At 34.1% G+C, this 17,987-nt stretch overlaps 1 protein-coding gene across 1 annotated transcript in view; it reads right to left on the bottom strand.

The window, feature by feature from the left end:
• Positions 1-8,824: 8,824 nt before the first annotated feature.
• LOC149796942 (glutamyl-tRNA(Gln) amidotransferase subunit B, mitochondrial-like) overlaps positions 8,825-17,987 on the bottom strand; it is a 48,951-nt gene continuing 39,788 nt past the window's right edge. The window contains exons 9-12 of the mRNA XM_089961624.1: positions 17,704-17,831; positions 15,987-16,065; positions 11,571-11,705; positions 8,825-8,992 (exon numbers count right to left, since the gene is read on the bottom strand). Coding sequence (XP_089817750.1) covers positions 8,840-8,992; positions 11,571-11,705; positions 15,987-16,065; positions 17,704-17,831 — 495 coding nt within the window. The 3' untranslated portion in view covers positions 8,825-8,839. The remainder of the gene's footprint in view (positions 8,993-11,570; positions 11,706-15,986; positions 16,066-17,703; positions 17,832-17,987) is intronic.

The raw sequence follows: 17,987 nt of genomic DNA, 5'->3' as shown, positions 1-17,987 counted from the left end.
TCCATTCTTCATTCACTCCCGCCGGGCTAAAATATCGACGGAGGTCATCCTCTAGATAACGCCAGCCAATTAACCACCCCTCTTACTAAGAGGGCAACGTTACACATGTTAACCCAAAATATGTCAGACACCATTATAAGGATGGCACACTTGACTGGAAGTGGAAAGGGTCTATTGATGACTGATTAGACTTATCTGTATAAACAGGAAAAGTCATCAAGTTAGGGTGTTTCCTGTTAAGTTTGGTCTCCTTCTGTTTAGTTGTGTTTGAGAAGATTTATAAGGTTTTCTAAATTTAGTTATAGCAGCCATATTTGATGTTCAATTGGCATGATTTATATAAACTTTGTTATGCATATTTTATGTATATTGTGTGCTTGACCCTTACCGTGATTGAGGATGGTGTTTTGTCTTGTCTCATTAACGTTTGTCATGACTTTAAGTACTAAACAAGATGTTCATTTTGGATTCAAGTTCAACAGGTGGGTTTCGTTCTGGGAAATTGTATTGTGGGTTAGGTCACGTGGCACAATGAAGACGTGTACACAAAGTCTTAATTCCTGTTTTACAACCAGGAAATATAATTTGAAAGGAATCGTTCATTTAAATTATTCATTGGAATTATAAAGTGCTCATTTACATTTTGAACTAAAACACTACTTTGGGATTATTGAGATCTCATTCAAAGACATTCTGGATTATAATCCTATTACATCAAGACATCCAAAAGACTTGATACATAAGGGCATTCAAGATTATTGGATTATTTTGAACATTCCATACATTTGGATTTGTGGTAGAACATTTAGTTTTATTTGGGATGTAATATCATAATACTGTGTCTTTTGAATTTTTACTTAAGGTTGATTCCTTACTATATATTTGGGAAGTGACACATCGGTCCCTTCGATGGAGTCTTGTGAATAATTGAAAGCACGTAGCTGTAGACTATAGTCTGGTGACAAAATCAAAAGATTCTCCATTAAAAACATATTAACATAATCGGAAGAAAAACAATGTCTCTAAACTACAAAACGGCTATTAATTTCTTGCAGCTTTAGAATGCTAACTTTATATGCGCATGCTCAAAACAGTAATTGTGAATCTTTTCTTAAACCATTTTCTTTCGCTAAAGTTGGTATATGGAGTTTATTAAATCAGATTTAATAATTAAAGTTAATATTTTAAGATTGGTCAATAAGCTACTCCAGGCTAATTATGATCACAGTGCCATTATAACTTATTAAATACAATTTTTTAAAACAAAATAGAAAGCTGCAGATAAATAGTAAATTACCGAAACACTGGCACGACAAGTAATATAAATTGATTTATTTTTGTAGCTATGTATCAACTTTCATGGCTTTGTTAAACAGTTTTATTGGCACCCAAATTCATTACTTGGGAAATGAGTCCTCTTTGAAAAAAAATATCAGTTAGCGGTCTTAATATTAGTAGTTGAGTAAACCATATAAAAAAACAGATAGGGAGCCAATGAAAAAGGTTAATGCTAAGTATTTTAATAGGAAAAATGTTTCTATAGCAATTATTGTTTTAGTACTCTGCCAATGTTGCTTCAGTTACATCCATTCATAAGCCAGGAGATGAACTGAGTGTCAGTAAAAAAATATATGCATCCATTCTACCCATTGTCAGCAAAATTATAGACATGTTTTCATTCCCTCATGAGACTGCTCCGGTGGCTTAGTGGTTATAGCGTCCGCCTTGGATGCGGGTTTGTTCCCCGTCCGAGTCATACCAAAGACTTACAAAAATGGTGCTACAAACTGCCTCGCTTGGCGCACGGCATCAAGAGGTTAGTGTTAGGACTGGTCGGCCTGGTGTCAGGATAATGTGACTGGGTGGGACATTGTGCTACAAGTTTGCGGCATGATGCCCCAGTGCTAGTCATCACTATAAACTGCCACACTGCAGACATCGTAGCGATATGACTGAAAAATTGTTAAAAGCTACGTTAAAAATCCAAATCACACACACACACATTCTCTCTTGAGTGTTTATTATGTGAAAGAGCACTTACTAGTTTGACTGATCACTAATTAAACAGCACTGATACCTGGAAATTAATTGAATTTTAATTTAAAACCAATTAAAGCTCTTAATAATGTTAATCATACAGTGTTACTAAATACATTATCAGCATTTTATTACCTTCATTGCGATGGATTTCAATCAGTCGCAACAGTAGATTATATGCTGTGAGTTTTCAGCATTACCGACTCAAATTTTAAGGAAATTTCCATAGCAGCACCAGAGAGACCAATTCTAATAACTATCTTTTTCATATTGTATATAATGATTTTCCAGAGTGCTCGACAAAAATCTTCAGAATCAATGTGAGCAGACAACTATCATAATATCTTGATGAAGTTATTATCATTGTTGCAAAAATATTAAATGAAAATGTACAATGTGTTATAAAATGTATGTATTACAATAAAGTCTAAATTTTCATAAAACACAGTTAAGGCTTATCTGCTCAGCATAACAAGCAGACAAATGTAGATAATTATTTTTAAAAGTAAATGGAACAAACAATAAAGCCATTAAATATGCCCGAAATTGAGCTATCTCTAGTGTATAATACCTTATCTTGGACCAACTTCATGAAACACACCTTAAAAAAGAATCGAAGGAACAAAAGGAATTTTAAAAAGGTTCAGATGTTTTATGTTGGATTAGTTGATCTAAACTGTGTACAGTACCACTGTCTTTCCACATTTTATCTACATCAGTGTTGTGTGGGCAAAACCCCACATTTTCTCATACATGCAGGAAAAAAAACAGACTATGATAAAAATGAAGCTACTGTGATTTTAAATGTCAGGGATATTTTAGATGAACGCCAGATAAGGATTAGAATATCTTTAGAAAGCTGTTCTTACTTTTTCCAGGTCTTTAGTTCCAGAATATCTCAAGTACTTTGTTTTTTTAAGTTTGTAAAGAACGTTAATACAAGGAGTACACACCTTAGTGCAAACAATGATTTATATATACCAGAATTTCAGACAAATCATTTTATGAAATCTCTAGATTATGTTGGTACTGATTTATTGAATAGTTTGCTGCACTCTACACACCTAAAATATTTCAGCTTTTAAGAAACAAGACCACTGTAGGTATTTTAATAAGCAATCCTGATTTTATGAGTGCATACACTTTGTTAATGATAGCTGCAATATATTTTTGTGATAACAGGATATTAACCTTGCATAATTTGTATTCTGCTATATTTGGGGTTTTCTAATAACCTTATATATCTCGACTGATTAGTTGTTGTACACTTGTTTCAACTGCAGGGCCACATGATAAACTAGCTATTAGTTATTATGTGGCCAGGGATAAATAAAAGATTTTATTGTTCTCGTTATTGTTATTATGATGACGGTTGTTGATTAGACTTGTTGCTGATTACATGGCATTTTAAAGTACCATATATACCTGCTTATAAGATGAGTCCAACTGAAAACTGCACATACCCATATATGTAATGGCATAATGCACTGGCAGATCTCGGTCTGTGTAGGTGTTTCGGAGTAATCAGTAGAACAATCAACACAGACCCTGATTGGAAGGCACATTATGCTATGGCATAGCAGGATCTCTGTTGTTTGCAGTTTAACTTTATGGTAACTATGTTTGTCTCCCTCTTAAGCCCCTCCTATTATAAGTAAAAAAATTATGTGCCTACTGAGTGACATGATATGAAGGGGATCATGGACTATTGAACAAAAGTTGGTTTGAGAGGCAGGCTTGATGGCATTAAAATCAGTATATTTTCAATGACTCAATGATGAGTTGTTACCAAAGGCCTAATGATAACTGAACAGACTTAGGCACTTTAAGATGCAAAGTGCATTGGTTTGATGCTATAAGATTTCCTAAAGTCTTTGCTTCAATGAATCACAGGCTATAATAACTCCCCGTGATGGCTAGTACATATGGTATACTGTATATCAAATGTCAAAATCACGTGATATGTATGGTTTTCCTTGAATGCCCATCACAAGAAAAACCACATGAAAGTTTGTTCAAATTTTTTCTCAGTCCTGTTAATATGGTGGGTTATCAAATATATATCTTTATCAGTTACTTATAGACCATTGTCATGACAAAATGACATTATAAAATATATATCTTTATCAGTTGCTTACAGACCATTGTCATGACAAAATGACATTATAAAATATATATCTTTATCAGTTACTTATAGACCATTGTCATGACAAAATGACATTATAAAATATATATCTTTATCAGTTACTTATAGACCATTGTCATGACAAAATGATATTATAAAATATATATCTTTATCAGTTACTTATAGACCATTGTCATGACAAAATGATATTATAAAATATATATCTTTATCAGTTACTTATAGACCATTGTCATGACAAAATGATATTATAAAATATATATCTTTATCAGTTACTTATAGACCATTGTCATGACAAAATGACATTATAAAATATATATCTTTATCAGTTACTTATAGACCATTGTCATGACAAAATGATATTAAGAAAATCACATTCCAATGCATGTTGTGAGCTTTGGGAGTTGAAAACCATGTAACATGCCATGACTTGGCTGCTTTGTCACTTCTTAAAGATACTTTTCCAGGTGGCATATACCTAGGAAAATAAATTGTGTTTGATATAACTATTTAGATTTTAGTGAGAATCCCAACTATTAAGCAGAATATTTAACATGACACTTTTACTAAATATCAATGCTCACAATTTCCATGGTATGTTTTGCTTTATTGTCACAAATTACAGAATGCTAATAGAGAACTCTACATTGCCTAATTATTGCAGTATCTGGAAACAAAAATAATACACTCCCTACATACATGTGATAGAAAAGACACGTCAGGTCAGGACAGATCACAAGACTTCAAAAATGTGGTAGGACGTTTTGACTTTAAGAGAGGAATTTCATTGACTCAGTTTTTAGCAAGCAAATGGACAAAAATTACATCTATTGAACAAATTTACATTTTGTAACTATTAGAATATGACATCATCTCATCAAGTCAGTCGTTTCACAGTGACATGTTGCCATTCAAACTCTTCTTATATATACCACAAGCAATGTTTGATTTCTTAGCTCATTGCTGGATTATATATTTGGCAGTTCTCAACACTGTTGACCGTACAGAAATTGTCAGAAAAAACAGAAAAGGTTTTGACAAAAATGAAAATATATTTAGTAAATTTACTGGAATATATGTATGTTTTATTCAGGACTTGTTGTACTTTAGTATTATGCTTCTATGATTTGATACACTATTTTTCTCTCAAATTATTTATTTAAAAATCCTTGTTTGTTTTAAAAAAAACTATTAAAAATTGTTAATTAGCAACAAGCAAACTTACTACTTCAAAAATACATGGTATCTAATTCATTTCCGGTAAAGCCTGATGGTGAAGTTTAATATCATCAGAGCCTGAAACAAGTCTTGGAGGATTAAAATTAAAGTTTTTAGTTGTCACTATTATCTTTTGTTTTATTTCTGGGTCCAGGCTACACTTATTTTGTTTTAAAGGTTTGATGTGCCAACACCACAAAACACGATATAGTTAAAACTCATGTGACATAAGGAACTGATGTAATTTTCAGACCCTGGGTCAATTCTGTTAAGCTACTTAGTTTTTGAGAAATCCTTTGAGGCTACAGATAGAAAAAATAATGACCGAGATAACTGTCAATGCATTGTTTTCAAACTTTACACAGCTGTTTCTACAGGAATTAATCCTTTAAATTTATTATGTTTCTACTTGTTTATTTCACCTTGTTATGGATGCTAGAAAATATTTTTATTGACCTAGAAATTGATGAGCCTTAACAACATCTGCTGTTTTATGTAAATTTATGTAACCGCAAATTATATCCTGGATATTTCATTGTTATAGTAGTGATTACAGGCTATTAAACAAATTTAAAGAATTATTTAAAAGAAAATGTGTCAGCTGCAAAAGATAATTTTATTTGTGCATGTCTGTCTTTTTCTAGTCTCCTTGGTTTAAACCGCTTGGTTTCAAATGTTCTAAGGCAGCAAATCAAGTAAGATTCCTTTTCTTTCCTGGTTTCGGAACTCCAGCTGGGGTTGTGAGCAATTGCAATAAATGTTATATCAATGAAAGTGTGGCCAGGGGAGAAATGTTCTGTGACTGGGCTCCTGTACAGTTTCTTTGTCATCCAATCAGATCTATGAAGGTTGATCCTTTTGTGTAGCTTTTCAGTTTCTCCTACATACTGAAGGCAACAGATCTTATATGTGATGAGATAAATGACATTCTCTATTTTGTTTGGACCATGTATGTTCAGTTTTTCTCTAACCACTGTGCTAGAAAATGTCATGGTCTCTATCATATGTTGAAATGTTTTGCACTTTTTATCACCACAGGGGCCAGATTGACTAAGGTGGTCTTTATTAGTGATAATTACTACTATAACAATGAAATATCTGGGATATAATTTGCGTTTACATAAATTTACATCAAACAACAGCATGTGTATGGGTTTAATACCAGAATCATTATTAATAAATGTAAACATGTTTATTTGGGTTTGGGTCTAGGTTACTGCATTTCCCCTACAATTTACCAAGTCCAGGTTATAAGATTATTCTTTTGTGCTTTAACATCCAAGCAGAATCAAGTTACTGTAGTATACAGTATTTGATTTGGAATTATTCAAATTATTTCTTCAATGGAAATTCAAGAGATAGCATTCTTGGACTTTAATTTAGACTAAAATTTTAAAAAAGAATTTATTCTATTATTGTGATCCAACAAAAGACTTAACACCTCAACACTTTACAATCCTTCACTGGCACATGAACATTTTCTGAGATGCATTTAGTTTGGACTTCGATCGATCGATCGATTGATCAATCAATAGATAGATAGATATATAGATAGATAGATAGATAGGTAGCCTTGAACAGAAAATAAAAATTAATGTAGGGAAACTAACTACATGTTACGGGAATTTCATGAAAAATTAATGATAGATGTTAAAGTTAGCATAATTTTATGTCAGAGATATGTAAATGTTAAAACTATCCTGTCATGCCAAGCAGTCTTCATCTATGTTATTATTAGCTATTATTATGCTATTATTAGCTATTATTATGCTATTATTAGCTATTATTATGCTGCATTAGCTCCAAGCTGGTGATAGCAGTGGTCTGCAGGCCAAAGTTAGTTACATGTACTTGAAATATTTGACTGACAGAAAGTTTAAATCAGTGAGCTATCAACTTGGCTGAATATCATTCTTATTTAAAAGAATTTGGTGTATTGAAATTTCTTTTAACTCTTGGTAAATGTCTTTATCTATTTTTTTTAAAACATTTTATTCATTGTTGTAAACTGTATTGATTATCTTTAGTTAGATTTTGATTACATGACTAGGGTCTGTTTTAGAAATATTAAGAACATAACTTTACACAGGATCTTTAAATTGATAATTACGTACTGTTGACAATTAATATTAAGACTATTGGTTGATGACTGGTTAATTACTCATTGGCTGGTGTGGGGATGTGGATGGTTCTAGAAGAATTAGTCGTTGTTGTTATAGAGTTTAACGCCATTTTTCAGTGCAAGATAGGCCATACATGGCGGCCAGTATAAATGGTAGAGGAAGAACCTGGGAAAACACTGGAAAGAACCACCAACCCATGAGAACCTAGTGACAAGCTATCTCATGTACCCATGTTGGCTGAGCCCGAGACTTGAACCCACACAGACAGAGGTCAGACAGCAGTGATCTGTAATGGTAAGCGCTTCAGACCACTCAGCCACTCAAGGCCCCAGAAGAATTAGTTTCTAATTGGATGGGCTAGGTCACATGAATATGCATTTTGAAATAATATGATCTGTCATGTGGAGGTACACTGTAAAATATGGCCCTAATAGGTGTATATAAGCAGAGAACAGAGCAAAGAAATTTCATATTCTATTTTGGAGTCATTCTTTTTTGTTGTGTTCTTTAATAACATCCAGTCTACAGACATATTATACTTTATACTGAGATGTTATTTCAGACGAAAAACATTTATTTGGACTGTTCAGTCAAAATAAAAAGTGCTCAATTGAACTCAAATATTATTTTAGTACTAGTATGAATTATTCAAAGGTGTTCTGGACAATGCCATTTTTTACAATGTCAAGATTCTTGTCAGAGCAGTACATTTCCAGCTCTGAAGTTTATACAGAACTTTTCATTCTTTTGGACTTTAATACAACTTTATCAGGATTATTTTGTAATCACTTCATAATACTATACGTTCTCACAGTTTCAATTGTAACATAGATAGTTAAATTGGTTGTCAAGTTTTACAAAACTTGTTGGTTTTGCTCCTTTCTGTTACTTAGTTTATGACCACTGAGTCGTAACACATTATATGGTCCCTTCTTGCCTCTTATAAGCTTAACACCATGTAAAAATGGCAAAAACTTCCATCAAATCTAACATGCAATATCAGCATAAACTAAAATTTAACGAAAACTGGATGAGAAATTTTGAAGCTAGACAAATTGAATTTTTATATGTTGCATAGTGGTAATCATAAAATTGTCCAGACAACCAGGCTAAAAGCTTTATGACTGACTGTTCCTGTTGAAATAAAAGTGATGGAATGAAGGATTACTTATCACATCATTCATGCCTTTTAATTATAAGAATTGTATAATATGCAGTGTATGGAAAATAAGCAGTCTTATCCACAGATGTATTTAACAATAAAAGTTCTGAAAATACATTGCAAGAATGAGACGACAATGCATCAGATAGAATTATTTTAATTTTTAGATAACAATTTCTCAAAAATACCAATTAAAACAAGAGGGTTTGCTCTGTTATTTAATGCTGTCATTGTAGTGTTTACTAGTTTGATCATAGGATCTTGGCGGCCCTTTTTCTCTTTCTGTTGACTAACCTTCCATCTCTGGACCTAGAAGATAAAAAAGAGGTCATTTTAAAACTGTTGATAATTGACAAAACAAAATACCAGTGATCAGTTTTATTGTTGAGTTCGCTTGCAGTACTTGGCTGTGAAACTTTATATCATGTGGCACACCAAAATGTGAATAGCATATACAGAGATCTGTTGTTCCATGAAAAATGTTGTTGCATGTTGTTGCCACTGCATAAGATCTGTCACTGTGTGTGTGTGTGTGTGTGTGATTTAGATTTTTAACGCAGCTTTAACAATTTTTCAGTCATATCACTACGATGTCTGCAGTGTGACAGTTTATAGTAATGTCCAGCACTGGGGCATCATGCTGCAGACATGTAGCATGATGTTCCCACCCAGTCACATTATCCTGACACCAGGCCGACCAGTCCTAACACTAACCTATTAATGCTGAGCGCCAAGCAAGGCAGCTGTTAGTACCATTTTTGAAAGTCTTTGGTATGACTCGGCCGGGGATTGAACCCATGACCTCCCGCATCCGAGGCAGATGCTCTAACCACTAGGCCACTGGAGCGGTTTAAAGCGGTTTTAAGTTGTATTATGAAAACAAAGACAAAAGCAAAGCTTTCAATTTGGTCATTATATTTTTACAATGCAAGTAAATGGGCCAAGTCTGGTAGCAGCAGTTTTGTCTTTTCTTTCTCCTGTATAAGCAGTACTTCAGTTTCCAGTGGCTATGTCATACTGCAGTAAGGAATAAACAGAACAGAAAACACACACAAATACATAATCATCCCATACCATCAGAATGTCCCTCCCTGCCCCATAAAAAATGGTAACTAAAAAACTAGAAAATAGCTGATCTAGAACTGGTCAGCATAGTGGCCTCAAGACTATAAGTGTGTGGATTAAAATCCTCCTATTAGATCAGTGACTTCCTGGGGAAGGTACTTTATTCCAATCAGCTCAGTACTAGTTAATTTACCCGAGCTGCTATGTGATAAATTACCAAATAAACCCACACCAAAACAGGGCAACAGGATTACATAGTGACATAGTTCTCCACTAATAATAAAGAATATTGTATAAGCAGAGTTGCATGGGAAAGAAACTAATTATTTGGGCCAGACTGATTTAATTCAAGAGAGTTGACTTCTAACTATTCTTCAGCAATGTCAATTCAATTCTCCTTTAAAATACATGCATTTATGATTTTTCTAAGAAATGAAAGATCATGTAAACTGATCGATCTAATACATCCAACAGTTAAAATAAAAAGGAATTACAACCATGAAATGTATATATCTGTGTCCAGCAACTGGTATATCTTCTGTGCCAAGAACTCAGCAGATCTATGTTTTTTCTTTGAACAGCATTTAATATATGCATGTGATTCTTTACTTTTTATTGAAAAGAAACATGATTGCAATGTTATGTATATCTACATCATGTTTAATTTTTGTCCATGATTATAGAGTAATGACTTTTTATGAAGATATTACATAGCTGATTGATGTCAATGAGTGTAGTCTATTTTAAGATAATGAGCTATAAATAGACTGTTTACATAGGTTTGCGATCTATGAAGTGAACCTGTTTACAGCTTTGAGTAGTTTTACATTGGATAATTAAATCAGGTGGGTTGTTCTGCAAGATAAGTCAGGTTGTGTTGTGGAATGTCAAATGGTTGGTATTATGACAGGGAATCATAATGGATCCACAGGGATAACTCACAATACTTTATAACTTGGAGAATTAAACTATTTGTTTGTTTTACAAACTTGCTGGTTTTGCTTCCTTTTGTTACTTCATTTAAGATCATAGAGTCATAACAGAAAAATTGCACCCATTAAATAAAACTACATGAAGAGCAAATTAGTACAGTTCATTAGACAATTAGTCTAAAATAGCAAATAAATATCGAAGTAACAAGTGATATTTTATAATAGTGTGAAAATCATATGATACACATTGTAAGAATATCATTGTTCAGTGTGTTGTAATGAAATCACAGCCATGAAAATAACAAATAGTTTCCTCTAACTCCATAACTTTCTAAGATCATGTTTAATTACGTGGGTTGTTATGGTTAGCATTAAATCTGGGCAGAGGTCTCAAAATAGTTCCAGAAACAAACATGACAATCTTCAGCTAAAACAGTAAGTTTAACTGAGTGATTTTAAATGATTTTACAGCCAAATCAGATGGAATTCAATATTATGGAAATAAAGCTCAAAAGATGAATGTTTCATTTCTGTGTGACTATTTTCTGTAGCCGAATCATTGTTTTAACATAAATAAAGCATACAACTGATCATAACACTCTTTCTGTGACTTTTGCTTCCATCATTTTTTTGCTACTGCGAAGCAATATCATTGCTAGTTTGCTGGCATCTTTGTAGGACCTCAGGGAAAAATGGTCTTATAACTGAGTTCTACTCTGGAAACAATTGATTATTATTATTATTATTATTATTATTACTACTGTCCTGAGTGTATATAAAGATATCAGTATTCACTATTCCAACTTAGATGAACATGTATTTGGGTAAATTACATTTTTTTTATACACCATCAACATTTCTTGGTAATTAAATGATGCTGTCAGTCTTACCACATCCGGATGCTTAAGAAGGGTTTTCTCACATGCTGCTTGTAAAACCTCCAGATCTTGTATATTCTCCAACTCTTTTTCCTTTACAATTTCACCAGGCGTTTTATCAGGAAAATCGAACATCAGTTCTAAAACCTGTTGATTGTTGGAAAAAAGATAATTTCAATGAGCGTTTTGTCAGGAAAGTCAAACATCAGTTCAAAAACCAGATGATTACTGGAAAAAAAACAATTATGAGAGCTTGTTTCCAAACACAAGGTTGTTGAAATTAGGTCAAGTTGTTATCTGCACTAAAACATGTGGTTTATTCTGAATAGAAATATAATATTGTAACAGTGAGATTAGTTCATAACAAAATTAAATACTACACAGATAAAATAAAAATACTGACAAAGGATTAAATGATTAGGGTTTTTTTCCTTTCTGTCTTTCACAAAACGTTGCCATTTTAGTTACCCCAAGTAGTTCATAAATGGGTGCCACTTTCTCTTAGCCACCTGAAAGTCTCTTAAAGTACATAACTTCTGTAAACAAACAGTGCATACTGTGCAGGTTCAAATGATGTGATTATTAAAAATGTGACATCATGGATATGATCTCAGATTTTACCTAGGTTTATCACAGAGCTATAAACTCTGGGCGAGATTATACATATAATTACTTAGATCCAGCCTTGGTCTCTTATCAAGTCACAAAGAGAAAACTGCTTATATAATTTTGCTAGTAATAACAACAGTTCTGTTGAAAAAAATGAGAAGTCAGTGAAAAGTAAACTTGAGAAATCTTGATCTATTTATGACCTGGTGTAAATCACTTGCACAGGATAGTAATGAGATAATAATAATTGTGTTGTGTGATACTGAAATCACTTTATCTATTTGATAATAGAAATCTAAAAGTTTCAACCTGTGCAAATTTGATGAATTTTTAAATACTCATGTAGCTGTAGTTTTATGGGCAATTAGTGACTCGGTAGTTCATTCCATACTTTACAATCTAATTACCCTCTTTTGGGGGTAGATATTCAAATAAAAATGAAGTAAATGGAAAAAGAAAGATTCTAAATGTCAATCAATGTTTATACCAAGATTTACATGATATTTTGTAATGGTTTGTAATGCACATGCCAACCATACAGCACTTACATTTCATGCTTAAGAATAAGAACTATTAATGTTATTGTTGCTGTTGCTGTTGTAGGTTTAAAGCCATTTTTCAGCAAAAGATAGGCTATTCATGGCGGCCATTATTAATGGTGGAGGAAGAACCCAGGAAAACCCAGGAAAGAACCAACCCACAAGAAGCTACTGGCAAGCTTTCTCACATACCCACATAAGCTGAAACCGAGACTCGAACCCACACAGATGGAGGTGAGATGGCAGTGATCCATAACAGTGAGCGCTTTAGACCATTCGGCCACTCAGGGCCCCCAACTATTAATGTATGTTCACTTGAAATCATTCTGTTCTTAAGGCAAGAACCTTTAAATAGTCTGTTCTTAATAATTAATGTTACTTTTAAATGAAGATATTAAATGCTTTGAAGTTATATGTAGCTTTCTTACTACAAATACACTTATATACATATACATTTACGTCTCACAAATATCTTCCCCCTCTAGCATGACCACTTTTCTGGGGAAGAACCTCGGCTCTTAACACTACATACAACAAAATAACAACAGTTCTTAAGTCAATGACAGCCATCTTTGTTTAGAGCCACCAATTTATTTAAACACTGACAGTCAGTAACCTAAATTTGGTCATTTAAATGCATAAACCATGCAGCTTTAGTCACAGTTAGTTTTAAGTGCACTGATAATAAAATCGCTAAAATTTCATTCCTGAGATCACATAAAAAAACTGCTTTTCTTCAAATATGAAGATTAACAACTTCTACTGTATTAATGTGTTCTTAATTTATGGAGACTGAACAAAATAATACTGAGGAAAGAGTTTGAGTGGAGAGCATGAAGTCCTATTAGAGTGCTACATCAAACATTTGCACTCAATATAATTATAGTTACATGATCAATTACTAAGTATGTACATAGTATGTACATTGTAAACACTAATACTGCAAAAAAGGAGATTTTTAAACGTGAAAAATCTGTGTCCCAAAGCTGTAAATGAGCTTCTGATGCTTGAGTGTAGCTGACGTCAGATTAAGCAAGGATTCATGGTATGGACAATGATGCAGCGTAGTCTATACCATCAGCCTCAGTTAGCACATAGATGACAAGACCACAGGCTATACAGTTAACCTTAGCACGTAGATCACTAGACCACAGGCTATACAGTCAACCTTAGTTAGCACATAGATCACTGGACCACAGGCTATACAGTCAACCTTAGTTAGCACATAGATCACTGGACCACAGGCTATACAGTCAACCCTAGTTAGCACATAGATCACTGGACCACAGGCTATACAGTCAACCTTAGTTAGCACAGAGATCACTGGACCACAGGCTATACAGTCAACCTTAGTTAGCACAGAGATCACTGGACCACAGGCTATACAGTCAACTTTATGCAGCACATATATTACTGGACCACATGCTAAAAAGTCAACCTAAGTATATATATCAATGGACCACAGGCTATAGAGTCAACTTTAGTTAACACATAGATGACAGGATCACAGGCTATACAGTCAACCTTAGCACATACATTACTGGATCACAGGCTAAAACGTCTGCCTTAATATATATATCAATGGACCACTTTAGTTAATACATAGATTACTTGGCCACATGCTATACTGTCAACTCAGTACACAGATCACTGGACCACAGGTTATACAGCCAACCTTATAAATTACTGGACCTGCAGGCTTTACAGTCAACCTTAGTAAGCACACAGATCACAGGACCACAGGATATAGTCAACCACAGCTGGCACATAGATGACAGGACCACAGGCTATACAGTCAACCTTAGTAAGCACACAGATCACAGGACCACAGGATACAGTCAACCTTAGTTAGCACATAGATGACAGGACCACAGGCTATACAGTCAACCATAGTTAGCACATAGATGACAGGACCACAGGATATACAGTCAACCATAGTTAGCACATAGATCACAGGACCACAGGCTATACAGTCAACCATAGTTAGCACACAGATCACAGGACCACAGGATACAGTCAACCTTAGTAAGCACACAGATCACAGGACCACAGGATATAGTCAACCATAGTTAGCACATAGATGACAGGACCACAGGCTATACAGTCAACCTTAGTAAGCACACAGATCACAGGACCACATGATATACAGTCAACCATAGTTAGCACATAGATGACAGGACCACATGATATACAGTCAACCATAGTTAGCACATAGATGACAGGACCACAGGCTATACAGTCAACCTTAGTCAGCACATAGATCGCAGGACCACAGGCTATACAGTCAACCTTAGTTAGCACATAGATCGCAGGACCACAGGCTATACAGTCAACCATAGTTAGCACACAGATCACAGGACCACAGGATACAGTCAACCTTAGTGAGCACACATATCACAGGGCCACAGGCTATACAGTCAACTTTAGTTAGCACACATATCACAGGGCCACAGGCTATAGTCTACCATAGTTAGCACATAGATGACAGGACCACAGGCTATACAGTCAACCTTAGTAAGCACACAGATCACAGGACCACAGGATACAGTCAACCTTAGTGAGCACACATATCACAGGGCCACAGGCTATACAGTCAACTTTAGTTAGCACACAGATCACAGGACCAAATACTATGCAGTCAACTTTAGTTAGATCACTGGATCATAGGCCAGGCTACCTTATAAAAGAAGTACATACAGCAGTCCCTTACCATAAACCAACTCAGTATAACATGGTCTCACATGTATGATCATGAATTCCATCATACCAGTTGATATCTATTTTGCCATACAATGTAGCACAATATAAACCAAACTCAGCTATAAAAAGACACAAAATTAACATGCCTCTGAACAGTACTAAGGTTAGGAACCTTTGTATTATTTATATAACATTGCCTTAATAAAGAGCTATCATGACATGAATGAAAACTGTCTAAAGTGCAACATGTCAATACATTATAAATAATGGTGATTGTATTTAAAACTCATATTCCTGAAGTGTACATTGCTAATACAATGAATGTACCTGACTTGCACAAAATTAATGTCTGACAATGTGAAAACTATAAGTGTATTAATGGAACTCACATGTCCCATCACACTTCTTGAAATTACATCAATGCAAAACTCAATCAAGGTGTAATGGACAGGTGGATAGATGGATGGATGGATGGATGAATGGATGGACAGAATGATGAAGAAAAGTAAACATTATGACCCTAACACTGTATCATATTAGGAATTAAAGTACACTCATTTAATATATGTTATTCAATTACCTTTAAGACATTGTCATTAGAGATGCAACGATTTGTCTTCATGTCAAACACCTCTGCGATGTGACTAAATGGAACTGGGCTATACAAAGGAAAAACAGATTACTATTTAATCAATGGTCACTAATACCTAATAGACACAGATATGACTTGTAGAATAAAAATTACATGTCGACTGCATACATGTAGACTTGCAAAACTTTATTTCCTCCCACAGAATGATAGTTCCTGTGTGATGTACCTTGCAATGAAAAAGGAAGCATAGTTAGAACCTGATGCTAGAGCTGTAATAATACTGCAATAATATACATGGAATATTCATGGTTTAGCAGTTGACACTAGAGCTGTAATGATACTACAATAACATGCATGGAATATTCATGGTTTAGAGGTTGACACTAGAGTGTAATGATACTACAATAACATAATTATATAGGATATTGATAGTTCAGTGGTTGACACTAAAGCTGTAATGATACTGAAATAACATGCATGGAATATTCATGGTTTAGAGGTTGACACTAGAGTGCAATGATACTACATTAACATAATTATATAGGATGTTGATAGTTTAGTGGTTGACACTAAAGCTGTAATGATACTGAAATAACATACATGGAATATTCATGGTTTAGAGGTTGACACTAGAGTGCAATGATACTACATTAACATAATTATATAGGATGTTGATAGTTTAGTGGTTGACACTAAAGCTGTAATGATACTGAAATAACATACATGGAATATTCATGGTTTAGTGGTTGACGCTAGAACTGTAATGACAGTGCAATAATGTACATGGAATATTCATGGTGTAGTGGTTGACATTAGAACTCTAATGATACTGTAATAACATATATGGAATATTGATAGTTTTATGGTTTGACAATATACAGCACTGTTACACTGCAATGATACAAGCAAGGTTTGTTTTTGTCAACAGCTGAACTTCCGAGTATATGACCAATATGTGCTACTTGCAAAAACTGGGTTAAAGTTTAATGGGAATTGTCAGCATGTAAAGAAAGGCCCCTCGTGCAAGCCATATCCAGGTGTCTAATGCTGTCAGCGATTTAGGTCTTGGACAGGAAATACCAGCAATACAAATCACTATACCCAGTTCTAGTGGGAGATAGTCAAGGATGTAATGGACCTGTAGATTTGTCTTCTGCTGATAAACCAATTTTCATTAGACGTGTAGTTGTAAATGTTCCAAGATACTGAAGAGTCTTTGAACAAGTGGCTGAAAATGCATAATAAATGCACAGTATGAAATAGTTACCCAATTTTGGGATAGCTTAGTTCTATTCTTGACAAATCAACATATCAAGTTTCATTTGTGCATGTTGAAAAAGATCAAAGATGTTGAGGGTATTTTACAGTTACATCAACAGCTCTGAGGCTCTGAATACTGATCTGAGCTAACTGTTTCATAACTATTATTACCTGACATAAATGAATTATATATGTACCTTTGTATCTGTATCTACCTTTGTATCTGACAGACATGGATTCTGTATGTACCTTTGTATCTGACAGACATGAATTCTTTATGTACCTTTGTACCTGACAGACATGAATTCTGTATGCACCTTTGTATCTGACATGAAATCTGTATGTACCTTTGTATCTGACATGGATTCTGTATGTACCATTGTATCTGACAGACATGGATTCTGTATGTACCTTTGTATCTGACAAACATGAAATCTGTATGTACCTTTGTAGGAGATTAATATCCCTGGCATGAGCAACTCCAAGAAAGTCAGCAATCAGGAAATTTACCAAAGCTTTTGCATCTCTTTTTTCCACAATGTCGTCAAACATTTTCAACAACCCATCTTCATTCTGTGATAAAAAAAGATGAATCTGGCTTATATCATATGTTGGTTTAATATTTGGAAATGGGGTTAAAAAAAGTGTTGAATGGTTTCTGTTGAAACTAACCAGTGCCTTGGGAGGTAAGCAAAGTCAAGTACTGTCGAATAAGTGAACAGTGACCAA

Source organism: Sinohyriopsis cumingii, chromosome 6, assembly GCF_028554795.1.
Source record: "Sinohyriopsis cumingii isolate HCF-2022 chromosome 6, ASM2855479v2, whole genome shotgun sequence".
Classification (NCBI taxonomy): domain Eukaryota; kingdom Metazoa; phylum Mollusca; class Bivalvia; order Unionida; family Unionidae; genus Sinohyriopsis; species Sinohyriopsis cumingii.
The sequence above is the reverse complement of the archived record's forward strand: the minus strand, read 5'-3'. Positions and strand labels throughout refer to the sequence as shown.